At 36.2% G+C, this 25,443-nt stretch overlaps 2 protein-coding genes and 1 pseudogene across 2 annotated transcripts; all 3 read left to right on the top strand.

The window, feature by feature from the left end:
- The first annotated feature begins 4,398 nt into the window (after positions 1-4,398).
- Positions 4,399-25,443, top strand: part of LOC132110299 (retinol dehydrogenase 14-like) — a 35,072-nt pseudogene continuing 14,027 nt past the window's right edge.
- LOC132110584 (cytosolic 5'-nucleotidase 1A-like) lies at positions 11,785-13,871 on the top strand. Its single transcript, XM_059517304.1, has 5 exons — positions 11,785-11,901; positions 12,221-12,344; positions 12,619-12,735; positions 12,841-13,022; positions 13,350-13,871. Exons 2-5 carry the CDS (start codon positions 12,230-12,232, stop codon positions 13,653-13,655), a joined length of 720 nt encoding a protein of 239 aa, XP_059373287.1. The 5' UTR covers positions 11,785-11,901; positions 12,221-12,229; the 3' UTR covers positions 13,656-13,871.
- On the top strand, positions 14,615-20,981 carry LOC132110581 (cytosolic 5'-nucleotidase 1A-like). The gene is made up of 6 exons (XM_059517301.1): positions 14,615-14,813; positions 15,095-15,262; positions 16,572-16,701; positions 19,487-19,609; positions 19,708-19,892; positions 20,034-20,981. The coding sequence occupies exons 1-6, from the start codon at positions 14,691-14,693 to the stop codon at positions 20,400-20,402; spliced, it is 1,098 nt and encodes a 365-aa protein (XP_059373284.1). The 5' UTR covers positions 14,615-14,690; the 3' UTR covers positions 20,403-20,981.

The following is a 25,443-nucleotide window of genomic DNA, read 5'->3' as shown; positions in this document are numbered from 1 at the left end:
CTGTGCAATCTATAACTTTAATTTATATAGATTTTTGAATGTAGAGATGCAGCATCTCATTTATAATATTTGGGGGGCTCTTATTTTGTAATTCCACATCAGACACTCCTGAAGCGATGCAGCTGATATTGTGGGAAGGTGTACTCTCAATCTCAGGTGAAAGTGGCCTGTGCAATCTATAACTTTTTTTTCATAAACTTGTTTGAAAGTAGATGCAGCAGCTTTTTTTGAGATTTGGGAGGCTTTTATTTTGTAATTACACATCAGACTGTCCTGAAACGATGCAGCTGACATTGTGGGATGGTGCACTCTCAATCTGAGGTGAAAGTGGCCTGTGCAATCTATAACTTTAATTTTTATAGATTTTTGAATGTAGAGATTCAGCACCTCATTTATGATATTTGGTGGGGCTCTTATTTTGTAATTACACATCAGACAGTCCTGAAACGATGCAGCTGACATTGTGGTAAGATGTACTCTCAATCTGAGGTGAAAGTGTTCTGTGCAATGTATAACTTTAATTTTTATAGTTTTTTGAAAATAGAGGTGTAGCATCTCATTTATGGTATTTGGGGGGCTCTAATTTTGTAATTCCACACCAGGCAGTCCTGACACGATGCAGCTGATATTGTGGGAAGGTGTACTCTCAATCTGCGGTGAAAGTGGTCTGTGCAATCTATAACTTTTATTTTTATAGATTTTGGAACGTAGAGATGCAGCAGCTTATTTTTTAGATTTGGGAGGCTCCTATTTTGTAATTACACATCAGACTGTTCTGAAACGATGCAGCTGACATTGTGGGATGGTGTACTCTCAATCTGAGGTGAAAGTGGCCAGTGCAATGTATAACTTTAATTTTTATAGATTTTTGAAATAGAGGTGTAGCATATCATTTATGATATTTGGGGGGCTCTTATTTTGTAATTCCACATCAGACACTCCTGAAACGATGCAGCTGATATTGAGGGAAGGTGTACTCTCAATCTGAGGTGAAAGTGGTCTGTGCAATGAATAACTTTAATTTTTATAGATTTTTGAAAATCGATGAAGCATCTCATTTATGATATTTGGGAGGCTTTTATTTTGTAATTACACATCAGACTGTCCTGAAACGATGCAGCTGACATTGTGGCAAGGTGTACTCTCAATCTGCGGTGAAAGTGGTCTGTGCAATCTATAACTTTTTTTAATATACATTTTTGAATGTAGAGATGCAGCAGCTTATTTTTGAGATTTGGGAGGCTCCTATTTTGTAATTCCGCATCAGACTGTTCTGAAACGATGCAGCTGACATTGTGGCAAGGTGTACTCTCAATCTGAGGTGAAAGTGGCCTGCGCAATCTATAACTTTAATTTTTATAGATTTATGAATGTAGAGATGCAGCATCTCATTTATGATATTTGGGGGGCTCTTATTCTGTAATTACACATCAGACTGTTCTGAAACGATGCAGCTGACATTGTGGTAAGGTGTACTCTCAATCTGAGGTGAAAGTGGTCTGTGCAATCTATAACTTTTATTTTTACAGATTTTTGAAAGTAGGTGCAGCAGCTTATTTATGATATTTGGGAGGCTCTTATTTTGTAATTCCACATCAGACTGTCCCAAAACGATGCAGCTGCGATTGTGGCAAGGTGTACTCTCAATCTGAGGTGAAAGTGGTCTGTGCAATCTATAACTTTTTTTTAATATACATTTTTGAAAGTAGAGATGCAGCAGCTTATTTTTGAGATTTGGGAGGCTCCTAGTTTGTAATTCCGCATCAGACTGTTCTGAAACAATGCAGCTGACATTGTGGCAAGATGTACTCTCAATCTGAGGTGAAAGTGCCCTGTGCAATCTATAACTTTAATTTTTATAGATTTTTGAATGTAGAGATGCAGCATCTCATTTATGATATTTGGGGGGCTCTTATTCTGTAATTACACATCAGACTGTTCTGAAACGATGCAGCTGACATTGTGGTAAGGTGTACTCTCAATCTGGGATGAAAGTCGTCTGTGCAATCTATAACTTTTATTTTTATAGATTTTTGAATGTAGATGCAGCAGCATGCAGCTGACACTGTACTTTCTGTCTGAGGTGGAACCAGTCTGTGCATTCTAGAACTTTTATTTTTATAGCTTTTCGAATGTAGAGATGCAGCAAGCATATATTATTGTTCTTATTTTGTAATATGAGTATTAGAGGGTTTTTATATTTTGGTATTCAGCATCAGACAGTAACGGACTGTCTGTTGGGGGGGAAAGAGTAGCGTTCGCTGGAAGAGCACTGCATTCAGATCAGTTCTCTGACGGTATTACCATAATTTGCAGTTTATACGCGACCCTGGAAATAACGTGGCGGCTAGATTGACCGTGCTTTTCTACTTGGCGGCTGGCTTGACCGCAGTGCGCACCAGCTAGAGCTCGAGGACCAGCCGTTTACCCCAGGAGTCTCGTTTCCTTTCGTTAAGGTAACAACAGGTGTAAGCTTTACTAAATGATTTTTCAAACAAAATGCATAATAATGATCCTATATTTAAAAACTGATCATAACATTCAGCCTACATCCATCAGCACCTGTCAGGAACCTGATGCCATAGGTACTGTAACTGGACACTAGTACTGTAATAAAATGCAACAGTGGCCTCCTTCCTTTTCAGTATTTTCCCCATTGTTTTTTTACTTGAAGACTGGTTAGTGAATGTGTATAGTAAAAATGTGTACAGCTTTATTGCTCCAATCTCATGAAGAATTGTGATGGACAATCAAATGAAAAATGGATAAATATATAAAGCATTGACTCTATTTATTTTGGCATGATTTGTTTATTTCAATACTATCAATTGTGTAGTTTTGTTGCAGAATCGTTAGTAATGATGAGTAATGTAGCTTTCCAACATGCAGGAATACTGTGGTTAAACAAGATTATTTAAAAGTTAAAAAGCTGAAATGTGGACATATGCCATCAATTTACAACCTCATAGCTCTCGGGAGGCCTGCCTTTAATAGTTTACATGTTATCATTTTAAATCAATTCCCCAGTGGAGAAGATTAATGGAATTTCTACATGGAGCCTGGCTGATGATACGTCGTCTGAAAACGGTAGAAATGCTAACATGCTAATGACTTTTTCGAAGACATTAAACCATTCCTATAAAGTAAATAAACAACAGAAGCGAGTCAAATACAAGTAAGAGAAGTGTCAACAACAGTTATAAGTAATATTTGTGTGATTTTATGGACTTAACTCACCTGAAAACAGTGAAATCAGCGAGAAACGGGGTGTTTCCTCGTGACATTTGCAGTGTTGCGCTCCGTTTCCATGGCAACTCCATCCGGTCCGCGCGCACGCCCATGAAAGCACGTCACGAATTAAAAGTCACACGCTTACGTTACATAAATAAACATATGCCCCTTTTTTTTCTGTAAGAGGGGGCGCGGTCATTTGTAAATTTAATGTGTCTGGCTTTCGGTGTCATTCCAGCTATATTAGCTGTACAAACAGCTTGTTTTGCTGTTTACTGTTGCAAACTGCTGTATCTTACCTTGTTATTTTTAATGTATTGTCTTAATTATGAACGTACTGGTTTGTAGTGCAAACAGTTTTACCGTTTACTGCACTTTGTTCTTCTTGTTATTTCCCTATAACCATGACCATAAGTCTCACACATTCACATACAATTGCTTGGTGGATATAATTAGATCACATAATTCAAAATGTCATTCAATTATGATATTGCTCATTTAAAATTAATTTTGTAGTTCTATAGCCCAGTGCAAAATGCCAGGCCTGCACATAATAGTGGGACAAAGTGGCACTTTTATAGTTTAAGATTTTGTATTGTTGCTTTTACGAACACTCATATATGTGTGTGTGTGTGTGTGTGTGTGTGTGTGTGTGTGTGTGTGTGTGTATAAGGTGCATCTTGAAGAAATGTGAATATCATGAAAAAAGTTCATTTTTTTGTAACTTTTTTTTATTAAAAAGTGAAATTTTCATATATTCTAAAGATTCATAATTTTTTTTTTTTTTTGATGATTAGAGCTTAATTTAATGAATGCAATTATTGCATTTAAAAGTGTAAAAAAGGAGCTAAACAAATATTATTTAATTATTTAAAATGATTTTTAAAGAAACTTTGTCCTGTGGTGTGACAGTACAGGTGTCACAATGGAGGACTTTTTTTTTTTTATCACACCAAAGGACGTTTCAGCCTTTTCTGTCAATTAATAACCTTGTTATTCCAAGCTAACCTGTCATTAGTGGCAAGCAAGACACATTTGCAAAATTTTCTAGGATTATGTAGCTTAACATGCACTTTTTAATAAAAAAAATATATAATTTAGGGGTGTCATATTAATGCACAACAAAGCATAAAACATTTGTAGTGGTTCCGAAAAAGTTCAAAGGACATGGCGTCACACCAGAGGACATGGTACAAAAATGTAAAAAAATCGAATAACATTGCAACTTCATAACAGGTCCGTGTAGGACAAATAAATGTGTGTATGTATTTATATTACGCGTCCTGAAATATTATGGGCTTCCAGTACTCAAAATAGTTTTAGAACCACTGACTGGTAAAGTAAGGTGATCTGCCAGGATGTGTCTTCAGAAAATGGCACATCTGGTCACCTGGTATAGGCCATATCTGGCCCACACGCAACAAGCCAGAACTCAAACTAAAACCGGTTTGTCACACATGGGCCGGATCTGGCCCACACACAACAAGCCAGAACTCAACCTAAAACCGGTTTGTCACACATGGGCCGGATCTGGCCCACACGCAACAAGCCAGAACTCAACCTAAAACCGGTTTGTCACACATGGGCCGGATCTGGCCCACACGCAACAAGCCAGAACTCAACCTATAACCGGTTTGTCACACATGGGCCGGATCTGGCCCACATACAACATGCCGGAACTGACACTAAAACCGGCTTGATGTGTGTGGGCCAAATCTGGCCCAAATGACCTCTGCCACTGCCAGAACTCAGCCATATGTGCCATATTTGGCCCAGATAAGGCCCGGAAGTGTATGCTATCAGGGTCACATGTGGTCACATGTTGTTAACATGTGGTGAAACGTTCACATGTGGTCACATGTTGTTCACATGTGGTGAAACGATCACATGTGGTGAAACATTCACAAGTGGTCACATGTTGTTAACGTGGTGAAACGTTCACATGTGGTGACATGTTGTTCACATGTGGTCACATGTTGTTCACATGTGGTGGCATGTTGTTCACATGTGGTGACAATTTGTTCACATGAGGCCACATGTGATCACATGTGGAAAACATGCGATCACATGTGAAAATCATGTGTTTTTTCTGTAAGGGTGGGGCCATGCATTATCATGCTGCAACATGAGGTGATGGTCGTGGATGAATGGCACAACAATGGGCTTCAGGATCTTGTCATGGTATCTCTGTGCATTCAAAATGCCATCAATAAAATGCACCTGTGTTCATTGTCCATAACATACGCTTGCCCATACCATAACCCCACAGCCACCATGGGCCACTCGATCAACATATATAATATAATATAATATAATATAATATAATATAATATAATATAATATAATATAATATAATATAATATAATATAATATAATATAATATAATATAATATAATTAATATAATATAATATAATATAATATAATATAATTTTGTTCATAATGACCCATATAAGAGTTGATCAATTGAAAGATTTCCTTGTTTATTGCTGTTTCTACTGTTTTATCTATGGCCCAATTTTTAAATCTTGTGTATAAAGAAAATAAATAACGTACAATCTAAAGAATTCTAAATTAGTGTAGAATATATTTTTTTAGTGATTTCTAGGGTTGTGATTTATTTCATCTTCTCATTCTTGTGTTCTGAAATACTGAATACCTTTATAATTTGCAATATCTGTTTTATCTCAAAGGATTGATATCCTCATAAACAATGCTGGAATCTATCAGTGTCCTTACCCCAAATCAGAAGATGGGTTCAAGATGCAGTTCGCTGTTAATCATCTGGGTCACTTCTTACTCACTAACCTCCTGCTGGACCTCCTCAAACATTCTACTCCTAGCCGGATCGTTATGGTATCCTCCAAGCTCTACAAGAAATGATGGTGGTTTCACGATGGTGAAATAAACTTTGATGACCTGAACAGCGAGCAGAGTTATGATAAAGCTTTTGCTTATGCACGGAGTAAACTAGCCAATCTTCTATTCACACTGGAGCTTTCTCATCGACTCGAGGAGAGTGGAGTGACGGTAAATGCTCTCACCCCAGGGATTGTGCAGACTAACCTGGGCAGGCATGTACACATGCCACTGCTGGCGAAACCACTATTTAACCTAGCTTCACAGGCCTTCTTTAAGTCCCCTGAGGAAGGTGCACAGACTTCTATATATCTTGCTTGCTCTTTGGATGTGGGGAAGTGCTTTGCTAACTGTCATGTGGAGCAGCTGTTAGCTAAGGCCACAGATGAGGAGGTGGCCAAGAAACTTTGGGACATCAGTGACATCACTTGTCATAAACAATCGTGCTTTAGGCCCTGTGTCCACCAAAGCGTTTTTAGGCAGCTGAAAACTCCAGGCACTCTGCTGAAAACGCCCACCTGTGAGCACTTGAGAGCGTTTTTTGTGGTGCAGCGTTTTTTTTTTTTTCAGTTGAGATGGTTTGGTTGCTATGATACGGAATATCCGCTAAACTGTTACTTGTATCTGATTTGGTAGATAATTTTTTTCTGACTAAAATGCTCTGGATGCTCAGAGACCAGCAATATTAAATTCTTCTGCACTTTTCTCGTTGTTGTGCTTGTTGACACGTCATTGTAACAAAATGACAGTTGTGACAGTTGTTTGGTGTGGAATTTGCTCCGCCCCTCTGATTGGTTAGTTGACTAGAAATTGACTGGTATACTGTCCATATCCAGAAAGGTAAGAAAGACATCATCAAAGTAGTCCATGTGACATCAGAGGGTCATTTAGAATTTTTTGAAGCATCGAAAATACATTTTGGTCCAAAAATAGCAAAACCTACGACTTTATTCAGCATTGTCTTCTCTTCCGGTCTGTTGTGAGATTTCAAAACACATGCCATTTAGTGATATCCGGTTCGCGGACGAATCATTCAATGTAACCGGATCTTCTTGAACCAGTTCACCAAATCGAACTCAATCTTTTAAAATGGTCCGCGTATCCAATAAGCATTAATCCACAAGGCTTAAATGAGAGAGAGAGAGAGAGAGAGAGAGAAGAACGGTTTACTCAGACAAGAATCGTTTTTACCAGTTTCTGTTCATGTGTTTCTCTGTATTATTACTGTTCTGAAACCGGTTTGAGTAGAAAAAATGGTTAGCATAATTTCGTCATAGCATCAAAAAAACACGAAGATAGTCTTAGCCTAAATTGCACTTAGTCATAGCCAGCATGTGTATAATAACCAAAATGCACACACACACACACACACATACACACACACACACACACACTGTATGGTGTATGTAAATACATTTTACTCACTTATTAATCTATTATCATTTTGACATAGATTTTCTTTATTTAAAGGCTAAAATTGTATGTTTACTTGATTTATTTGAACATTTACATTAGATATTTCAACATGCTATGAAACTTTTGTCAGTCAAGTTGTCTTTCAAAATCAAACATCATTGGTAATGTTATTGTTTTAGCGATTATGCAGGCAAAAAGTCATTTTATTTGTTGTTTGTTCATTTTTAAATATGAAACTTGGTTAAGTGATTTAAGTGTTGGTACTTTCTGAACATCTCCAGCACATTTTAATGAAACCGTGATATAACTGTTATAATTTTGGTCACTATAATCTTGATAAGAAACATTAATATCTTTACATCCCTAATTAACTCTTTATGTACAAAGGTGTGCCTTTTAAAAAGCAACCGCCCCAGTGACAGGTTTTGTACCATTTTTCTGAGTGTATAATAACCATAACACACACACACACACAAACAGGTATACCATTTACAAGAAAAGCACTAGATCTTGTTTCATAACTAAGAAAGAACAATGTTAAGCATGTGCAGTACACAATGTACCTGCACAAACCTGTTAAAACAAACGAGACTCACAAGTTTTCTCAGCATCAGCTGGCAACTTATGTAATGATGACTACATAAAGACATTGTGAAGAATGTGTCTTGGTCACCATATTAAACAGAAGGGCTTCCATCTTTAATGTGGAAAAATAAGACAACACGCCATTTATTATACATTACAGTGGCATGGTTTGAACCAAAAATTACATTAATTAGATTAACAATTGCATGATTTTTCCCAAAACATACTAATATATTTTATAATCTTACCATGGAAAATATTATATAGCATATCACACATTAAGACCTAGAGTAACAGAGTTTCTGTCTCTGTTTAAAAATAAATTGTAAATAAATGTGGGGAAATATTAAGACTGAGATTATTAGTTTAATTTAGATTCTGACATTTTACATCTCCCTATTACACATACAGTAGCCAATATAATGTATGCTTGTGTGCTCTCCTTTTAATCATGAAATGCATTGGAATATGACATTTTTCTAACTATTTAACTATTTGTGGTCGATTGTAACATGTGGTCCATGTTATATGGGCATTACCACTGATAGATGCATAAGAGAAAGTTGTTTTACACTTTTAGGCTACTTGAAGCTTCTGCCTTTCGAATGCGTCCCTGATGGAGCCCTGATACAGTCCTAATTTAAAAATTGTGTGGGAAACAGAAATCCAATCAGTTATCCAGATACTAAGACCACCTGATGTAATGTAAGAAATGTAAATGCGTCACCCCCTGACTGGCTGATGATCTGGTCTGCTTGTATAAACCATGTTAAATCGCATATTAATGCCAAGTTCAAATGCAGCCTTTGATTAACATTTATTCCATATCAGCTTAAAGTAAAATCAAGATATGCATGTTAACATTACTTATTGAACTTATAAAGCACAAATTTACAATGAACAATGGTCATTTTGATGAGCCCTGTGAAGTTAAGATCTAGTCATCCAACACCACAATAATGAATGCAGCACAATTAAACAATGCAAGTAATGCAATCCTGCAAAACAAGATTTACTAGACCAATGAAAAGTAAATTCTAAAAAAAAAAAAAACGCCTACTATGTAAAGATTCACAAGCATTGTTCCACTGTCTATAAATACTGTAGAATTATCTTCAGTATCAGACAAGTCAACGGACAATCGTAAGGTAGGTTTTTCTAATATCTGTCTCTCAAATGTCACGTTTGTGTCTTACGGTCTAAACTACTTTTTAAAAAATACTTTACCTACTTGATGGATGTTAGTTTTCATGTCTGTTTCTTGTATTAGATTACTCTTTAAGCTTTAGTTGGAAAAGCAGCAAGTATGCTTAAACAAATCTAAGCTTATAAACAGGTCTGACAATAATATATATATATATATATATATACAGTACAGACCAAAAGTTTGGAAACGTTACTATTTTTAATGTTTTTGAAAGAAGTTTCTTCTGCTCATCAAGCCTGCATTTATTTGATAAAAAATACAGAAAAACAAAGTAATATTGTGAAATATTATTACAACTTAAAATAATAGTTTTCTATTTGAATATACTTTAAAAAAAATAATTTATTCCTGTGATGCAAAGCTGAATTTTCAGCATCATTACTCCAGCCTTCAGTGTCACATGTAACATCCAGTCTATCACATGATCATTTAGAAATCATTCTAATATTGGAGTGTTGGAAACAGTTCTGCTGTCTAATATATTTGATGAATAAAAGGTTAAAAAGAACTGCATTTATTAAAAAAAAAAGAAAATTCTAATAATATATATTCTAATAATATATTTTCTTTTTTATCAATTTAACATCCTTGCTGAATAAAAGTATTGATTTTATTTATTTTTTTAAAAAGAAAAAAAAATTACTGACCCCAAATTACTGACCAGTAGTGTATATTGTTATTACAAAATATTTACATTTTAAAAACATAGCTTCTTTTTTTTTCTTTTTTTTTTCTTTTTATTCATCAAAGTATCCTAAAAAAGTATCACATTTTCTGAAAAAATATTAAGCAGCAGAACTGTTTCCAACTTTGATAATGAATCATCATATTGGAATGATTTCTAAAGGATCATGTGATAATGATCCTAAAACTTCAGCTTTGCATCACAGAAATAAATGATAATTTAAAGTATAATAAATTTAAAAACAATTATTTTATATTGTAATAATATTTCACAATATTACATTTTTTTCTCTATTTTTGATCAAATAAATGCAGGCTTGATAAACAGAAGAAACTTCTTTCAAAAACATAAAAAATAGTAATGTTTCCAAACTTTTGGTCTGTACTGTATATATATATATATATATATATATATATATAATCTTTTTTTTTTACTAATTTAATGCACGGAATAACGTGTTTTGTTGTCTACAAACAGAGAAAACGTCAGTCAAGAACTGAAAGAAGTCCATCCTATGAGCTCAAAAGTATGTTGTGTGTTCAAGTTTCATATAACAATATCTAAGAAATAATACTGTTGCGCCCTAATATTAAATAAATCTTAAAGGTCCTATGACATGAAAATTTCACTTTCTGAGGTTTTTTAACATTAATATGACTTCCCCTAGCATGTATGTGGTCCCCAAGTTTCTAAAAATTTTAATCAGTGCAAATCGAGATTTTGCTATCTTTCTCTGTCTTTGAGAAAACGGAAGCTCAAACAGGCTGATCTGGAATCTCCTCTTTGTGACGTTGTAAAGAGAAATGTTACCTCCCCTTTCTCTGCTTTGCCCGCCCAAATATTTACATATAATTCAGTCGCAATGTCAGCAAAGGCGTTACAAACAGACTTTTATGATATGGATTCGACAGCACCGCCACAAACAGTGAGTAAAAGTGTTCATTAATGCCTGATCTGTGATCAGTGATTTCTGATGTGTAGCTAATCATTCAAGTTCACACAGACTTTCTTTCTAAATCGTTTAATACTGTTTATGCATCTGTGAATCAAGCCAGTGACTAAACGATCAACTTCACGTTGTTTCTCTTAGTAGCATGAAACAAATCTGTTATTTAAATTGTGATTTAACTACAGAGAGCGATCAAAGAACGCTCCCTTTTTTTTTGGAGCTGTCACACTTCGAGAGTATATCTGCACACTTGCCCAAACTGCCGTTACAATGAATGACGCTGTTATGCTGCACAACAAAGCTCTTACTGTATTCATGTGTTTGCTGTTAGTTGTGGTGAAAGCATTTTGTGAGAGAAAACGTGTTGCAATAATGACGAGATGACTGCATTCACGCGATAAACAGACTCTGTCTACTCAATGCTCATCACTGCAGCCTTTCATGTGATGGGAAAAGATCGAAAAAATAATTATATAATCAACAAATCCACGATTCGTTAATCTCGACAGCTGTAGTATATATATATATATATATATATATATATATATATATATATATATATATATATATATTTGAGAGGGGTCCACATGTAATATGCATTTCAAATGCAAAGATGTCAGCCAATCACAACAGTTGTCATTTACTCGGAGTCTCACAGCAGACACGCCCCTTCAAACAGAGCATTCAAGCCAGAGGGCTATTATCAGGATATAAAAATGCTTTTTATTTCTAAATTTTAAATGTAAAAATCATACTAACAATATAAGTACACCTAAGGAAACATTAAAAAGCATTTAAAGAAAAGGAAATAATCCATGTCATGGGACCTTTAAGCTTGAATTAAACATTTTGGTCCTTCTTTAACCACTCTGCCTCTTTATTTTTCAGTGGCACCATTCACCATTGCAGTTTCATCGTGTGCATTATTTAGACAAGATAATTCCCCAGGAGTTGCTTTTCCATTAATCAAGGTAACAGAATTTCAGTGAAAATGTATTTTCCTCTATATTATCTGTGTCAATCAATAATGCATTTACTTTTACCTGTAAACCCAGTTTGGAAATGAAAAGGTCATTTGGAATCCTCTAGTACTATTATTAAACATCAGCAGAATGTTTGTATTTTTTTTCCCATGTGTATCTATTTTCACTGAGAATGCTTTTCACTATCTGACACAAATACTGTAATACACAAGTACTTAACTTAGTTAAATCAATCAAGAATATTAAGTCACCTAATTTGTTTAATCTGATATTGCTGTATTGAGTGAATTTGACCACTCTACCCTAGGCACTTAAGATGGTGAATCAACATTTGAGGGAGATGGATCCAGCCGTTGAGGAGTCATTTAAAATTGTGTTGATATCTACATGTACCAACATGGATCACCTCAAAAAGAGAATTGACCACTATAGTAAGTGTAGAAGAATGTTCAACAAAACTTTATTTTCTTGCATGTAACACAATGAAGAATTCTGAAGAATCTTACTAGTGCTCTTTCACATTAAGATATATCATGGCTACTTACTATAACTTACAAAACATTTTGTTGCGATCAATGCAAATAAGGAAACTTTTCTGAAGTATCTCTTTAAGTCACTGTAGACCCTAAAATGTTTTATTTTTGTATAAAAATGAATAAAATATTTTTTTCTACTAAATACAATGTTGTGATGCTGTCTGTGCAGATCTAAAAATTACGATTGTGAGATTGGAAAAACCCATCCTAGAACACCTTAAGGTGATCAAGCCTATTCTCTTCCTTTCCACAAACGAACAGAATGTGAGAGAGGCCATCAGTGCAGGTGATGCTTCAAGTTTTTTTTTTTTTTCTTCATGTAGGTATTTAGAGTATAAAACACAACAGAAGTGTTACTTCTATAACTTTTAAATGAGGCATTCTTGTTCAGGATACGGAGCAGCCACCATGTTCCAGAGAGAGTACCATGAGTACAGGGATGAAGTGTTACGTGTGGCCTTTGATGGTGATGGAGTCCTGTTTTCAGATGAGTCAGAGAAAGTCACAGCAGAGAAAGGTCTAGAGGCTTTCTTTCAAAATGAGCGTGATAATGAGGCCACACCTTTGGCATTGGTAAGACTGTTGTTCTGAAACCACTTGTAAGTCTGCTGATTCTCAAATGGTTCAGTCAACCCTTGTTTTATTTTACATTCGCAAGGCACACACCACACAGACTTGTTATTTAAAACGATATTCAAAGGAAGCTTCCACTGATAATTCAACTGTAAAAGTGCTACTACTCTATACACACACGGAGTTGAAAGTTGAAATTGTCTGTCATAATCAAAAGCATGCCCTATATGCCAACTTAAATGCCTTAAAATAAGTTTTTTTAGTGTAATAATGTAGTAATTATCTCTCTCTCTCTAAAAAAATATATTTTGTTACATTATTTTGCAGGGTCCTTTGAGTGAGTTTTTTAAAGCTTTGGAAGGTCTCCAGAAGAGACACCAAAAGATTCCAATTCGTACCTACTTGGTAACATCACGCGGCACATCAAGTCCTGGAATCAGAGCCCTAAAGACTCTTCAGGAGAACAATCTGGAGATAAATGAGGCATTCTTTCTGTGTGGGGCCCCTAAAGGGCCTGTGTTGAAAGCAATCAATCCTCACATATTCTTTGATGACCAGATGACACATGTTGAAGTAGCCCTTCAAAATGGGGTTATTGGTGCTCATGTATCTTATGGTGTGAAGAATAAATGAGAATAAAACCGAATCTTATATGTAAAAGGGTGAAACCAGATTTTCTTCCGCAACATGATTTACAATGTCAGAAAAGCTACATTTGGTAATTATTTTAAGTCTTGTTTCTTAAGGCTTAAATTGTAAATGAAATTAAGGAAAAAGCTGATTTTATGGAATTGTTGAGCTGGTGATTATATTTTAATGGAGAAACTGATCAATAAATCATTACATAAATGTATTTGTCTTTGTTCTGGTTTCTCACTATTTTAACAGAGAATATGAAGACATTATTATTATTATTATTTTGTCTTTCTTGATAAACACACCAGAAACTATCCAATGCCACATATTGAGAGGGTAAATCAGATGTGTACTGTAAATGATCTCAAGGGCAATGATGTGTGGGATTAAAATAAATAAATAAATAAATTAGTTCATTACTACAAATACTTCCATAGCTTTACAAAAACCAATGGTTACATGCATTTACAAAAATGCACTTATAATAATAATAATAATAATAATAGCAGCACCTGTAGCCTATGTGTTCTAGGGAAGACTGGGGCTAGCTGTTAAGTCAAAAATACAATTACATATAAATGGTAAATATAGGCCTATATATAGTGGATTATACATGTTTTAACATTTAGTTCAAAACTATTCTGACCCTAAAACTAAAACATATATTTTGTAATAGTTGCCATTACAAAATAGCTGTTCGGTAAACAACAAGTAAACACTTGAATGCATTCAGATAATAGCCAGCTAAAGAAGTACATACATTTTAACAGAAACTGAGCTTTTGTTGTCCGTAGCCTAACTAAAAGTACAAAAAGTTTAAGTTAAGTGCATTTAAACGGCGCTTTTAGAGCACTTTAAAATGAGATATGGCAGCGATGTAAATCGTTATTTTTCATTTATTTATTTTGCTTTTAAATCGTCAGACACTTGTCTAAGGCTGGTGACGTCACATGGTCGTGTTGATGCTGAGAGTAACTCAAATACCGCAGCAAGCAGGACACAACAATTCTGTCCCCCTGACCCCATAACAATATGAGCAAACCTGAAGGGACAGAGAGAGGAGGACAGTCCAAATCCGACAACTGCGAAGAAAAAGACTGGGTAGCTGTAAAAGCGTTATTTGACGAGGCAAAAACACCGATGAAGCCCCGTCCGGTAAGCGTTTGTTTGTGGATGTAATCTGCGAATGTGAATGACAGCAGCGTCTCCCTCATCTGATACCCAAACTATAATACTAGCGACGCGACAAACTAGAAATAGCTTAAAATGATATCAAATGTAGCTGTCAAAACTGAAAGCGAGCGCGTCGTGTTGTTCGCCTCCATTATCGATGGTGCGTCAGTGATAGCAGTTCTGCCCATACAGGTCTGAACACGTAGAGCCGCTTGGGTTGTCGTCTACAGGCGCTGTAAACATTTGTTGCTTTTAAATTTCAGCCCAAACCTAGCAACGCTGTGACGATTGCGGTGTCCTCGCGAACGCTGTTTAACATGGTGAAGGAGAGGAAAGTGTTTGAAGAGGAGGGGCTGGAGAGGTACGTCGCGCACCAGCTAGAGCTCGAGGACCAGCCGTTTACCCCAGGAGTCTCGTTTCCTTTCGTTAAGGTAACAACAGGTGTAAGCTTTACTAAATGATTTTTCAAACAAAATGCATAATAATGATCCTATATTTAAAAACTGATCATAACATTCAGCCTACATCCATCAGCACCTGTCAGGAACCTGATGCCATAGGGACTGTAACTGGACACTAGTACTGTAATAGAGTGCAACAGTGGCCTCCTTCCTTTTCAGTATTTTCCCCATTGTTTTTTTACTTGAAGACTGATTAGTAAATGTGTATAGTAAAAATGTGTACAGCTTTATTGCTCCAATCTCATGAAGAATTGTGATGGACAATCAAATGAAAAATGGATAAATATATAAAGCATTGACTCTATTTATTTTGGCATGATTTGTTTGTTTCAATACTATCAATTGTGTAGTTTTGTTGCAGAATCGTGAGTAATGATGAGTAATGTAGCTTTCCAACATGCAGGAATACTGTGGTTAAACAAGATTATTTAAAAGTTAAAAAGCTGAAATGTGGACATATGCCATCAATTTACAACCTCATAGCTCTCGGGAGGCCTGCCTTTAATAGTTTACATGTTATCATTTTAAATCAATTCCCCAGTGGAGAAGATTAATGGAATTTCTACATGGAGCCTGGCTGATGCACTCTTGCAGCACCTTGCAACACACCTCGGTTTACATCACCTAGGTATATTACTCCTGTAATGTCATTTGGCATGGATTACAAATGACAAGAAATTTCAACAAATAAATCTTGACACATTTGTAAAGAGGAGCAAATGCCTTGAAGGACTTTATTAACAACACAAAAGGGTACACAATGTATTTATTTTTAGCAATTAATTCATTACACATTAGTAAAGTAGTTACTATCTAGCAGTTTTGTAATTTATGTATAGAAACTGTTTATTAGCACTGGCTCAGACAGATCTTAATGTTGGCACAATCAGTATAAGAAAATAAATAAATGTGGACTGGCCTGCACTGACCACCCATAGTGCTGCTACTCTAATATGAACCCTGTTTTCGAGCTTTCAAACCACATGAATATATCTACAGGACAAATAAAATTTGCACTAATGCAAATCGCTGGGAAAATTTGTATATCAACCTGTATGGAAAACAAATGTTTGCCTTCAGTTTTGTTAATGGATGGACTTTAGTTCTTTTTATTGCAGGGAAGGACTCAAACACAGAGCATTATTGTGTTCTGCCCACTGTTTATGATTATATACAAGTGAACTAATCAACCATTAATCACAGCAGTGTTGCCTAACGTGGATATCCTTAGACACCCACAGCCATGCCTTTATTAATTTTCTGTTTTTCGTATCAACAGGCCCTGATGAATGTAAATGCCCGTTTAAGAGAACTATACCCAGACAGTGAGGAGCTGTTTGATATTGTGTTGATGACCAATAACCATGCCCAGGTCGGAGTTCGCCTCATTAACAGCATCAATTACTATGGTATGGAAATAAAGCAGGGATTTCTGTGACACAGAAAACCAACAGAACTCAAAATGCTTAAAGCTCCTCTTCAACCAGACAACATTTGCTAGCCTTGAATTTCGCCTTTTATGGTGATCATCATTATATTTTTTAAAGGGGATCTATTATGCAAAATTCACACATGGTGTTTGAACATAAATGTGTGTTGGCAGTATGTACACAACCACCCTATAATGATAAAAATCCATTTATCCCCAACAAAAGGTTTACAAGCATGAAGGTTAAAAAACCCTTTCATTTTCCTATAATATGCATTTCATTTTACGTTATTTCTCAACAGCTCTCAAATTATTTGTTCAAAAATTCATCTTTCGAAACCCCTCCTTCACATGAGGATACTCTGCTCTGATGAACACCCGTCGCCATTACTGGATTACGGCTTATCAATAATGCATCCTATTATAATTATAGTGCTCCACTCTGTTCTAAAATTAAAGAATCAGAGGAGGAAAGTTGTTTTACTTATGTAAGGGAACCGGGCACACAGCTTGGTAGTAAATACCTAAAAAATAATGGTATATGCTTTGCGGAACAAAGACAGAGTACTGATAAAGCACTGCAGTTTGTAAACCACCGTATTGCTTCATCCTTTATCATGTGACTAAGTAATAAGTACAACAGACATTTCTTATAATCTACACCAGTGGTTTTCAACCTGTGGGTCGTGACCCACTAGGGGGCCGCGACCCATGGTATTGCAGGTGGGCCGCCAATTACTATTAAAAAATAAATAATATATTTCATATATATAATTAAATAACAAAAATAGTTTAAGAATAAACCGCTAATTTATCTTAGATATTTTTTCTGCATATGCTACAGAAACAACAAATTCAAACATGGATAAATGGCTGTCAACATGTTCCCTCCTGACTGCTTGCTCTGCTGACTGTTTCCCGTTATGCTGAGCGCTGCCAGTCCGAGTTATTTTCTGTTCATTGGCAGTTCATTCTAGCGGTGTGTGATTAATAGAAATCCTCATAAAATAACGATCTGAGCGTGCACGATTTCTAAATCGCTTTATAGTACGATTTTCTGCGGCCCTGACCTCCCGCAGTATGCTATCCGATCCAATCAGAATGCAACACCCCTAGCGCGAGAACAGAGCAGACTGGGCATATGCCTATCTCCAGGTTCACACTGTCTGTGATGCGCCTTTTTTCAGAGCCCATGTTAACGGATCAGAGCGTTCACACTGCACGCGGTAAAAGGCTAGAGATAAAAATGTGCGAAAATAATTAATATCTAGCACACGAGCATAGAGAGAGTTGTGAGTTTAAGTGAGAGGAGACACGTTTTAAGGGAGCACACTCTCCGCACGAGAGCAGCGTGTATCTGAGCAAGCACGTCTGGTTTTGTGACAGAGCAAAGGAAATCTGCGTGTGAGCGGAGAGATTCGTGCTCGTGCATTATTTTAATGTGCTTTCGCGTTACAATAATGCGCTCTCAATGCTGCTTCTGCATTGCATACACATACTGTATACACACTGCAAACGTGTGAACCTGTATAATGTATAACAAATCTATTTCAACACTTGAGTATAGTGATTATTTTGACTTATGTCTGTTCTAGAGACGTTACAACTTTTTGATAAAGCTCTAATTGGTTTTCTTTTGGAAATATGTTTCAAATTCATCCTAAAGGTATTTATGACTGTAAAGCATATATGTGTGCGTCAAAATTGTGATTAAAATCGAAATAGCAAAATTGATCAAAAAATCACGTTTTTTTTTTTTTTGTCCATATCGCACAGCCCTAGTTCATTCAATAAATAGAGTTAACAATCTAGCTTCTGAGTACTTAGTTATAAACCCAACAATAGCGGGGTCAGATATTTTTTTTTTTTTTTTGCAGTGGGCCGCGCAAACATATATGTTTGGTTGTGTGGGCCGCGAGTTGAAAAAGGTTGGGAACCACTGATCTACACATTTCTAGACAATAGCAGGCCCACAGCTGATTAGCAGAACTATAACGCGACAGAACTACATATTTTGCAGCTTCACAGAAACAGGATTTGAATTACAAAAATCTCTTTCTTTTGAGACAATAACTTTATGATGCACTTTCAGCTTAAAAACCCTGCAGACTGTTTACATTCACATACAGCTACATTTACACAGTATATGAAGTAAATATACAGAAGTAATTTTCAAAAATCCATAATGGGGCACTTTGAAATGATATGCTTTAAAACACATGCAAATAAGAAGCAATAAGAATAAATAACAATTTATAATGATGAAGAACTGCAATGAGAGTGAAAAACTTGATAATCAAAAACTAAATAGATGTTTTGTTTTGGCAGAGCATCCGAGGCACAAGCTGTAAAGTCGCAGCCCTATTTTGGAAAGTGGGTGGGGAGCAGCAGCTCATTTGCATTTATACAGCACATTTATACATACACAAATACAGCATGTTTTTTGCTTCCACTCAAAATGGGCATTTTCAAAATGGCATAAATTATCTGTGGGGTATTTTGAGCTGAAACTTCACAGACACATTCTGTGGACATCTGAGACTTAATAGGCCCCCTTTAAATATATTTATTCTACACAGATATAAACCAACATGCACCACTAAAAAGCAAAATAAAAAAAAGTCAGTGCAGGTACACTGACCAAAATTTCCCTAAAGACATTCTTTATAAGGTTTGCAGCATGCTGGACAGATGCAAATGTACACTGTATGTACTGCATTTTACATAATATATGAACAACAATAACATGAATTCTCTCTCTGCAGATCTAACTATAGAGAGATTTTGCATGACGGGTGGAGAGAGTCCAATTGGTTACCTAAAGGCCTACATGACCAACCTCTATCTGTCCAAAGATTCAAAGAAAGTACAAGAAGCTATCGAAGAAGGTATTTATTTAAAAAAAGGCATTTTCAGGTTGATGCAAAACCATCTTTAAATTAGATGAACAGGAAGCTAAATTTGCTTTAAATGACCATTTTCACAGGAATAGCAGCTGGCACGATGTTCGCCTGTGACAGTGAGAATGAGCTCAGTGACACTCAACTACGTGTAGCATTCGACGGAGATGCTGTTTTGTTTTCTGACGAGTCTGAGATTATCGTAAAGAAACACGGATTGGATACTTTTTTTAGGCATGAGAAAGAGTTTGAGAACAAGCCTCTGGCTCAGGTAAACTAAGACTGGGTAACATAAAAATAACCTCTAATATTCATTATTAATAGTGATTAAAAAAATGTATCCATCATGTCATGTTTTGAGCATGCAATGTCTTTTTGATCCTTGATTTGTCATTGCATCAACCTCTCCTAGGGCCCCCTGAAATGTTTCCTTGAAGCACTGGGTAAACTCCAGCGCAAATTCTATGTAAAAAACCAACGAATCAACTGCCCTATTCGCACCTACCTCGTCACAGCTCGAAGTGCTGCCAGTGCTGGGGCCCGCGTTCTGAAGACCCTACGGAGCTGGGGGTTGGAGGTAGACGAGGCCCTCTTTTTGGCAGGGGCTCCTAAGGGGCCTCTCCTACAGAAGATCAGGCCTCACATCTTCTTTGATGATCAGATGTTTCACATTGAGGGTGCCCAGGAGCTTGGTACAATCGCTGCTCATGTGCCCTATGGGATTGGACAGAAGTATCATAAGGGGAAATGCATAGACACAAGTGATGCCAAAAAGTTTTGATGATTATCAAATGCAAATGTCAGAGTCCCATGTCTTTAGGTACCTCAACACCTATTCAGTGTCTTGCGTCTATTCTATACAATAGTTATAAAAAAAATGTTTACTTATATTAATAATGAGCTGGGAAGTGAAGCACATGAATGAAAGCCTCTTCACATTAGAGGTCATTTTATTTATTTATTTGCTTCAGAGAGTTTTGAACCTTGATCTGTACAGATAGTATAAGTTAAAAAGATCACTGGAACTGACCTTGTGTATTATGTAACGTATATTAGTATGTAGCATGTTATGTGCTGTACTAATCTGTCAGCACTAAGAGGTTAAAACTACTGTGCATACTGCAGCCCTTTCTTTTTCTTTTGGAGAATAATTTGCAGTTACTGTAGATGCATTTACCAGCCTTTATGCCTTGATCATTACAACTTTTTAAGATGTTAAATAGTTCATTTTGAATCAGAAAGAGATTTATTGCCAAGTGTGCTTACACACACAAGGAATTTGTCTTGGTGACAGAAGCTTCCAGTGCACAGATAGGATGACAAGTGACAAGACACAGATAACAAAATTAAAATGAGTAAGAAATAATGAATAATAAATAAAAATAATAAATGTAAAAACAATACAATAGACAAAAAGACAATAGACAGTATATTGTATGTACAGATGTGCAATACACAAATTATATTCAAAGAAATTGGATAGATTTATGGTTTATTAAATCAATAACGTGCAATAAATATAAGCATAGATAGTTGGGTATTGCATGTTTTATTGCACAGTGGGGAGAACATTTAAAGATTAAAATTCAGAATATTTAATTCTATCTCAGGGAACATACATTGCAACTGTCTATTTTATTTATAGTGTAAGATGGTGTTCGATGTAAATTTAGCAGATTTTAATCTACTCAGTCCTAAAACTGACCTGTGTTGCCCACCACTAGTGTTCCTGATAGACCTTGCCACAATATTAAAAGAACTGAGCAAATCCTGAAATAAGGATGAGAGTGTGAAGAATGTGTTACATTTTATTTAGAATGTGTTTATCATGAAATGTACAATGTTTACTTTTGTTTTGTCCACAAAACTGTTGTTAAAGACTGGATTTATTCTGTATAATCGTAAATTAAATGAGTGATCTTAATTGAGCGTGCTTTATATTGTGTGTCTAATTAAAGCTGTTAAGTTTGTGATCCTAAAACAAAATTGACTAGAAACATGAGTGTCTAAAGCCTAGATCGGGGTGTAAAACTTAACTCCAACACACATAACATGTACTTTTATTGTAAATAAATAAAACACGCATTGCGTTTTAAACCGCTTTGACTGGGTAATGTAGTTGAACAACATTCCAGTTACTTCCCACATGCGTGAATGTTTACGCCTACAAACCTGCTCATGAACTGGACGTTTTCATAGGGGACGTTGTTCGGGGCCACTGAACGATCAGCAGTGTGAAGCTTTTCCCCATTATAAACATATGTATGAAGGCGTCGATATGCTGCGAGGCAAACAGTGGTATCGGAAAAGCCACGGCCGCGGAGCTGCTGCGGCGTCAGGGCCGAGTGATCATGGCATGTAGGGACCGAGTACGGGCGAAGAAAGCAGCCCTGGAGATCCAGCAGGAGGCCGGGCCAGAGCAAGGGAAACTAGTGATCAAACTCTTGGATCTGGCGTCGCTTAAATCTGTCCGTATTTTTTGCGAAGAGATAATCAAGGTACTGCACCAAAACCAAGCACAGAGCGCTTGTTTCTCTTTTCAGATATTTAGAACACTTAAGTAAATATAAATATAGGGAACGTATAACAGTTTGATCGAATTGTTTTTGAGTAGCAACTAGTGCACCGATTGTGCGCGAACGTCATGCGCTTTTACTGTATGTGCATGAAGAGCACGTGACTGCGCGCGCATGCAACATTTTAGAAACCTGACATAGTTGACAATTTCTTAGGGTAGATATATTTTATATCAATATTGTGTATGTACAGTGTATTGTTTTTATTTTACATATCTATAATATAATTGTCACTGTTGTTGCTCAGAAAAATATAGTTCACTGAACACAAATTAACCTTTTGTGACAGCATGTCTCAGCAGAGTTTGAGAACAGTAAAACAATTATAAAACCAGTGGCGGCTCCAGACAATTTTAATGGGGGGGGGGGGGGCAATGGGGGTCCTTGTCATTTCAAGGGGGGTCTCATGAAAACCAACAAAAAATACAGTGGGTACGGCTAATAACTGCATATTACTGCATCGAAAATTCATTTTGGTCCAAAAATAGCAAAAACTGACTTTATTCAGCATTGTCTTCTCTTCCGTGTCTGTTGTGTGAGATTTCAAAACACTGAAGTGTAGTGATATCCGGTTCACGAACGAATCATTCGATGTAACCGGATCTTCTTGAACCAGTTCACCAAATCGAACTGAATTGTTTGAAATGGTTCGCGTCTCCAATACGCATTAATCCACAAATGACTTAAGCGGTTAACTTTTTTAACATGGCTGGCAGTCCCTCTGAGCAGTTCCGTGCAGAGACCTTTGGAGGGGCAGGTGCTCAAAGTATAAAAGGGGCACATGGAACAAGGCTTTAAATGGCGCTGTTCAAAATATCAATACAGCAATATATTGTGATGCATTCCTTGCTGATTCGCGTATAGATATGGATGATTATGTATTGATACAGCAGCAAATGCTTTGATGCAGTTTAAAAAAGAAACAATAGAGAAGACAATTTTAAGTTTAAAATAATGATAGCTCTGGGATTAGAAACTGAAATGTTTTAAATTGTCCCAACCTGATGGCTTTTTCTTCTCTGTTCTACAGATTAATTAAGAACAGCGGTTATAGTAAAAACTACAGAAAACACTTGTGCCTCTACATTTTCCTCTTTCTCACCAGCCTCTGTCTCCTGGCTTGCTGTTCCCTGCTCTCTTTCTGTCACTTGTGCCTCTACATTTCCCTCTTTTTCTTCCTCTTTCTCCATCTCCTCATTTGATCTATTACTTTCCACTCTCTGTCCATCTAGGAAAAAGGCTCAATTTACTATTTCAGCATTAATCTATTATTTTAACCATCACTACTACTCTTGCACCTAATCAAGAAGTCCACCTTAAATATTGATACAAAACATTGAAAAACTGATACACTGGAATATAGTGATTAATATTATTATTGCTGTTGTAGTTGTCTAAAATTGAACAGCTTTGCAATGTAAACAAATGAAAGGGTACATTTGTTATTCATATTCTTCACACTGCACTTTGATGTCAGGTATATTATGCATTTTTTATTGACATTGATATTTTTACATTTATTTCCAGAGAGATATTATTGAGTTTACAGGCTAAAGTGGTCTTGCTGTTGTAAACACTGTTGCTATTGTAGAAAAAAAATATTTGCGTCACATTTAAAATATAATTATATTTTAATTAGTTTCTGAATTGTTTTTATAATGTTAATTCAGAGAATTAGAAAATCTGAATAAGCCTTACCAGTGTTGTGATGATTATTTTTAAGGCACTCAACGTGTTAAAAAAATAAATAAGTACTGTAATATAATAAAAGTTTAGTAAAATAACATAAAAAAAGACCAGACCCCTCAATGCCTGTGTAACTTTTCTCCCTCTAACAGCACGCTAGTGTTACTTCTACACTGCAGGCTACACACAGCAATATAAACCACATATCTGCATGTTCTCACATCACATCGTTCTTGTAAAATAATAATAAGTAAATAAACATCAAAATCACTTAGCTGAGAATGAAACACCACTTACCAGCTGCCACGGTGTTGAAAATATCCTTTAACAATTAAAAAATGCGGATGAGGTCGTCGTCGTCAGGTGAAAGGTCATCATACTGGTCATTTTATTTACGGCTAAATTATAATTAATAAATTGTACTAATATTATGATTGGGCGTGGGCAGGCATTCACAAAAGGGTATGTTATTACAAAAAAAATTCGAGGAAACTTTGCTTTGACAAAAGGGCACTTAAGGGGCAGAGGGGCAGGTGCTCAAGTGAACCGGTTCTTTCCGACAATTCGATCAAATAAACCAGTTGAAAAAAAAAAGGGTTCACCGGTTCTTTTGCGCTCAATGTAATGTCATTGGCGACGACTGCCCTTCATTCAAGCCTTCGGTTTACCCGCGCTAATAACGTTAGCACAGAATCAGTTCAGAATCAATCATCAAATGATTCAGTTTGGTTCAGACGTGCTGTGTGTCAGTCTGCTTCACACTGAATCACGCATGCGCAGTATCATCAGCTCCTCGGTTCTCGAATTGGATGCGTCTGAGAGAAACGGTTCTCGGTTCAGAGTATGAATAAATTTCGAAATAATTATTATTTATTATTGTTCTGCGTAGTTTGAAGAGAAACATTTTTTAATCTTTATCCCGGATATATTTATTTTTTTAATCAGGAAGAGGATGGGGGGTCAAATGGGGGGTCAAAGCATTTTTTTGCAGGGTCTTGAGACCCCCCCAAGACCCCCCCTGGCGCTGCCGGTGTATAAAACACACAAAAAATAAACACCATATTATTAAAAATATGTTATATAAAAATACCAACGCATTCTTTTGGTCAACAGATATAAAAATGTATATGTTTATATTTTAAAATGTTATAAAACAAAATATAGACTGAATTTAGGTAAATTGGACCACTTTTTGCCATAGGAACACCTGGAAAAATGTCCAGTGTATGTGTGTGTCTGTGTGTGTGTATATATATATATATATATATATATATATATATATATATATATATATATATATATGTACACACTGGCTGCGTGACGTTTCTGCTGTGTGTCAGTTGCGTGACGCCTGCCTCGCGTTTTCTGTGTCTTTACACACCAGAATCGTGTCTGACGCTGCGCTGGCGCGCTGCTGCTAATGTAGGTGACATGAGCCGCCAACAGACCAGGATCTTGCCTTCACGACAACAATATCTATACTTCATGTTGAGCATAAATATAAAGCCTACTGATAAAGGACACCGTCAACAGTATTGACGGCAAAATAGACTATGTTTG

The sequence above is a fragment of the Carassius carassius genome, chromosome 30 (assembly GCF_963082965.1).
Source record: "Carassius carassius chromosome 30, fCarCar2.1, whole genome shotgun sequence".
Lineage (NCBI taxonomy): Eukaryota > Metazoa > Chordata > Actinopteri > Cypriniformes > Cyprinidae > Carassius > Carassius carassius.
The sequence above is the reverse complement of the archived record's forward strand: the minus strand, read 5'-3'. Positions and strand labels throughout refer to the sequence as shown.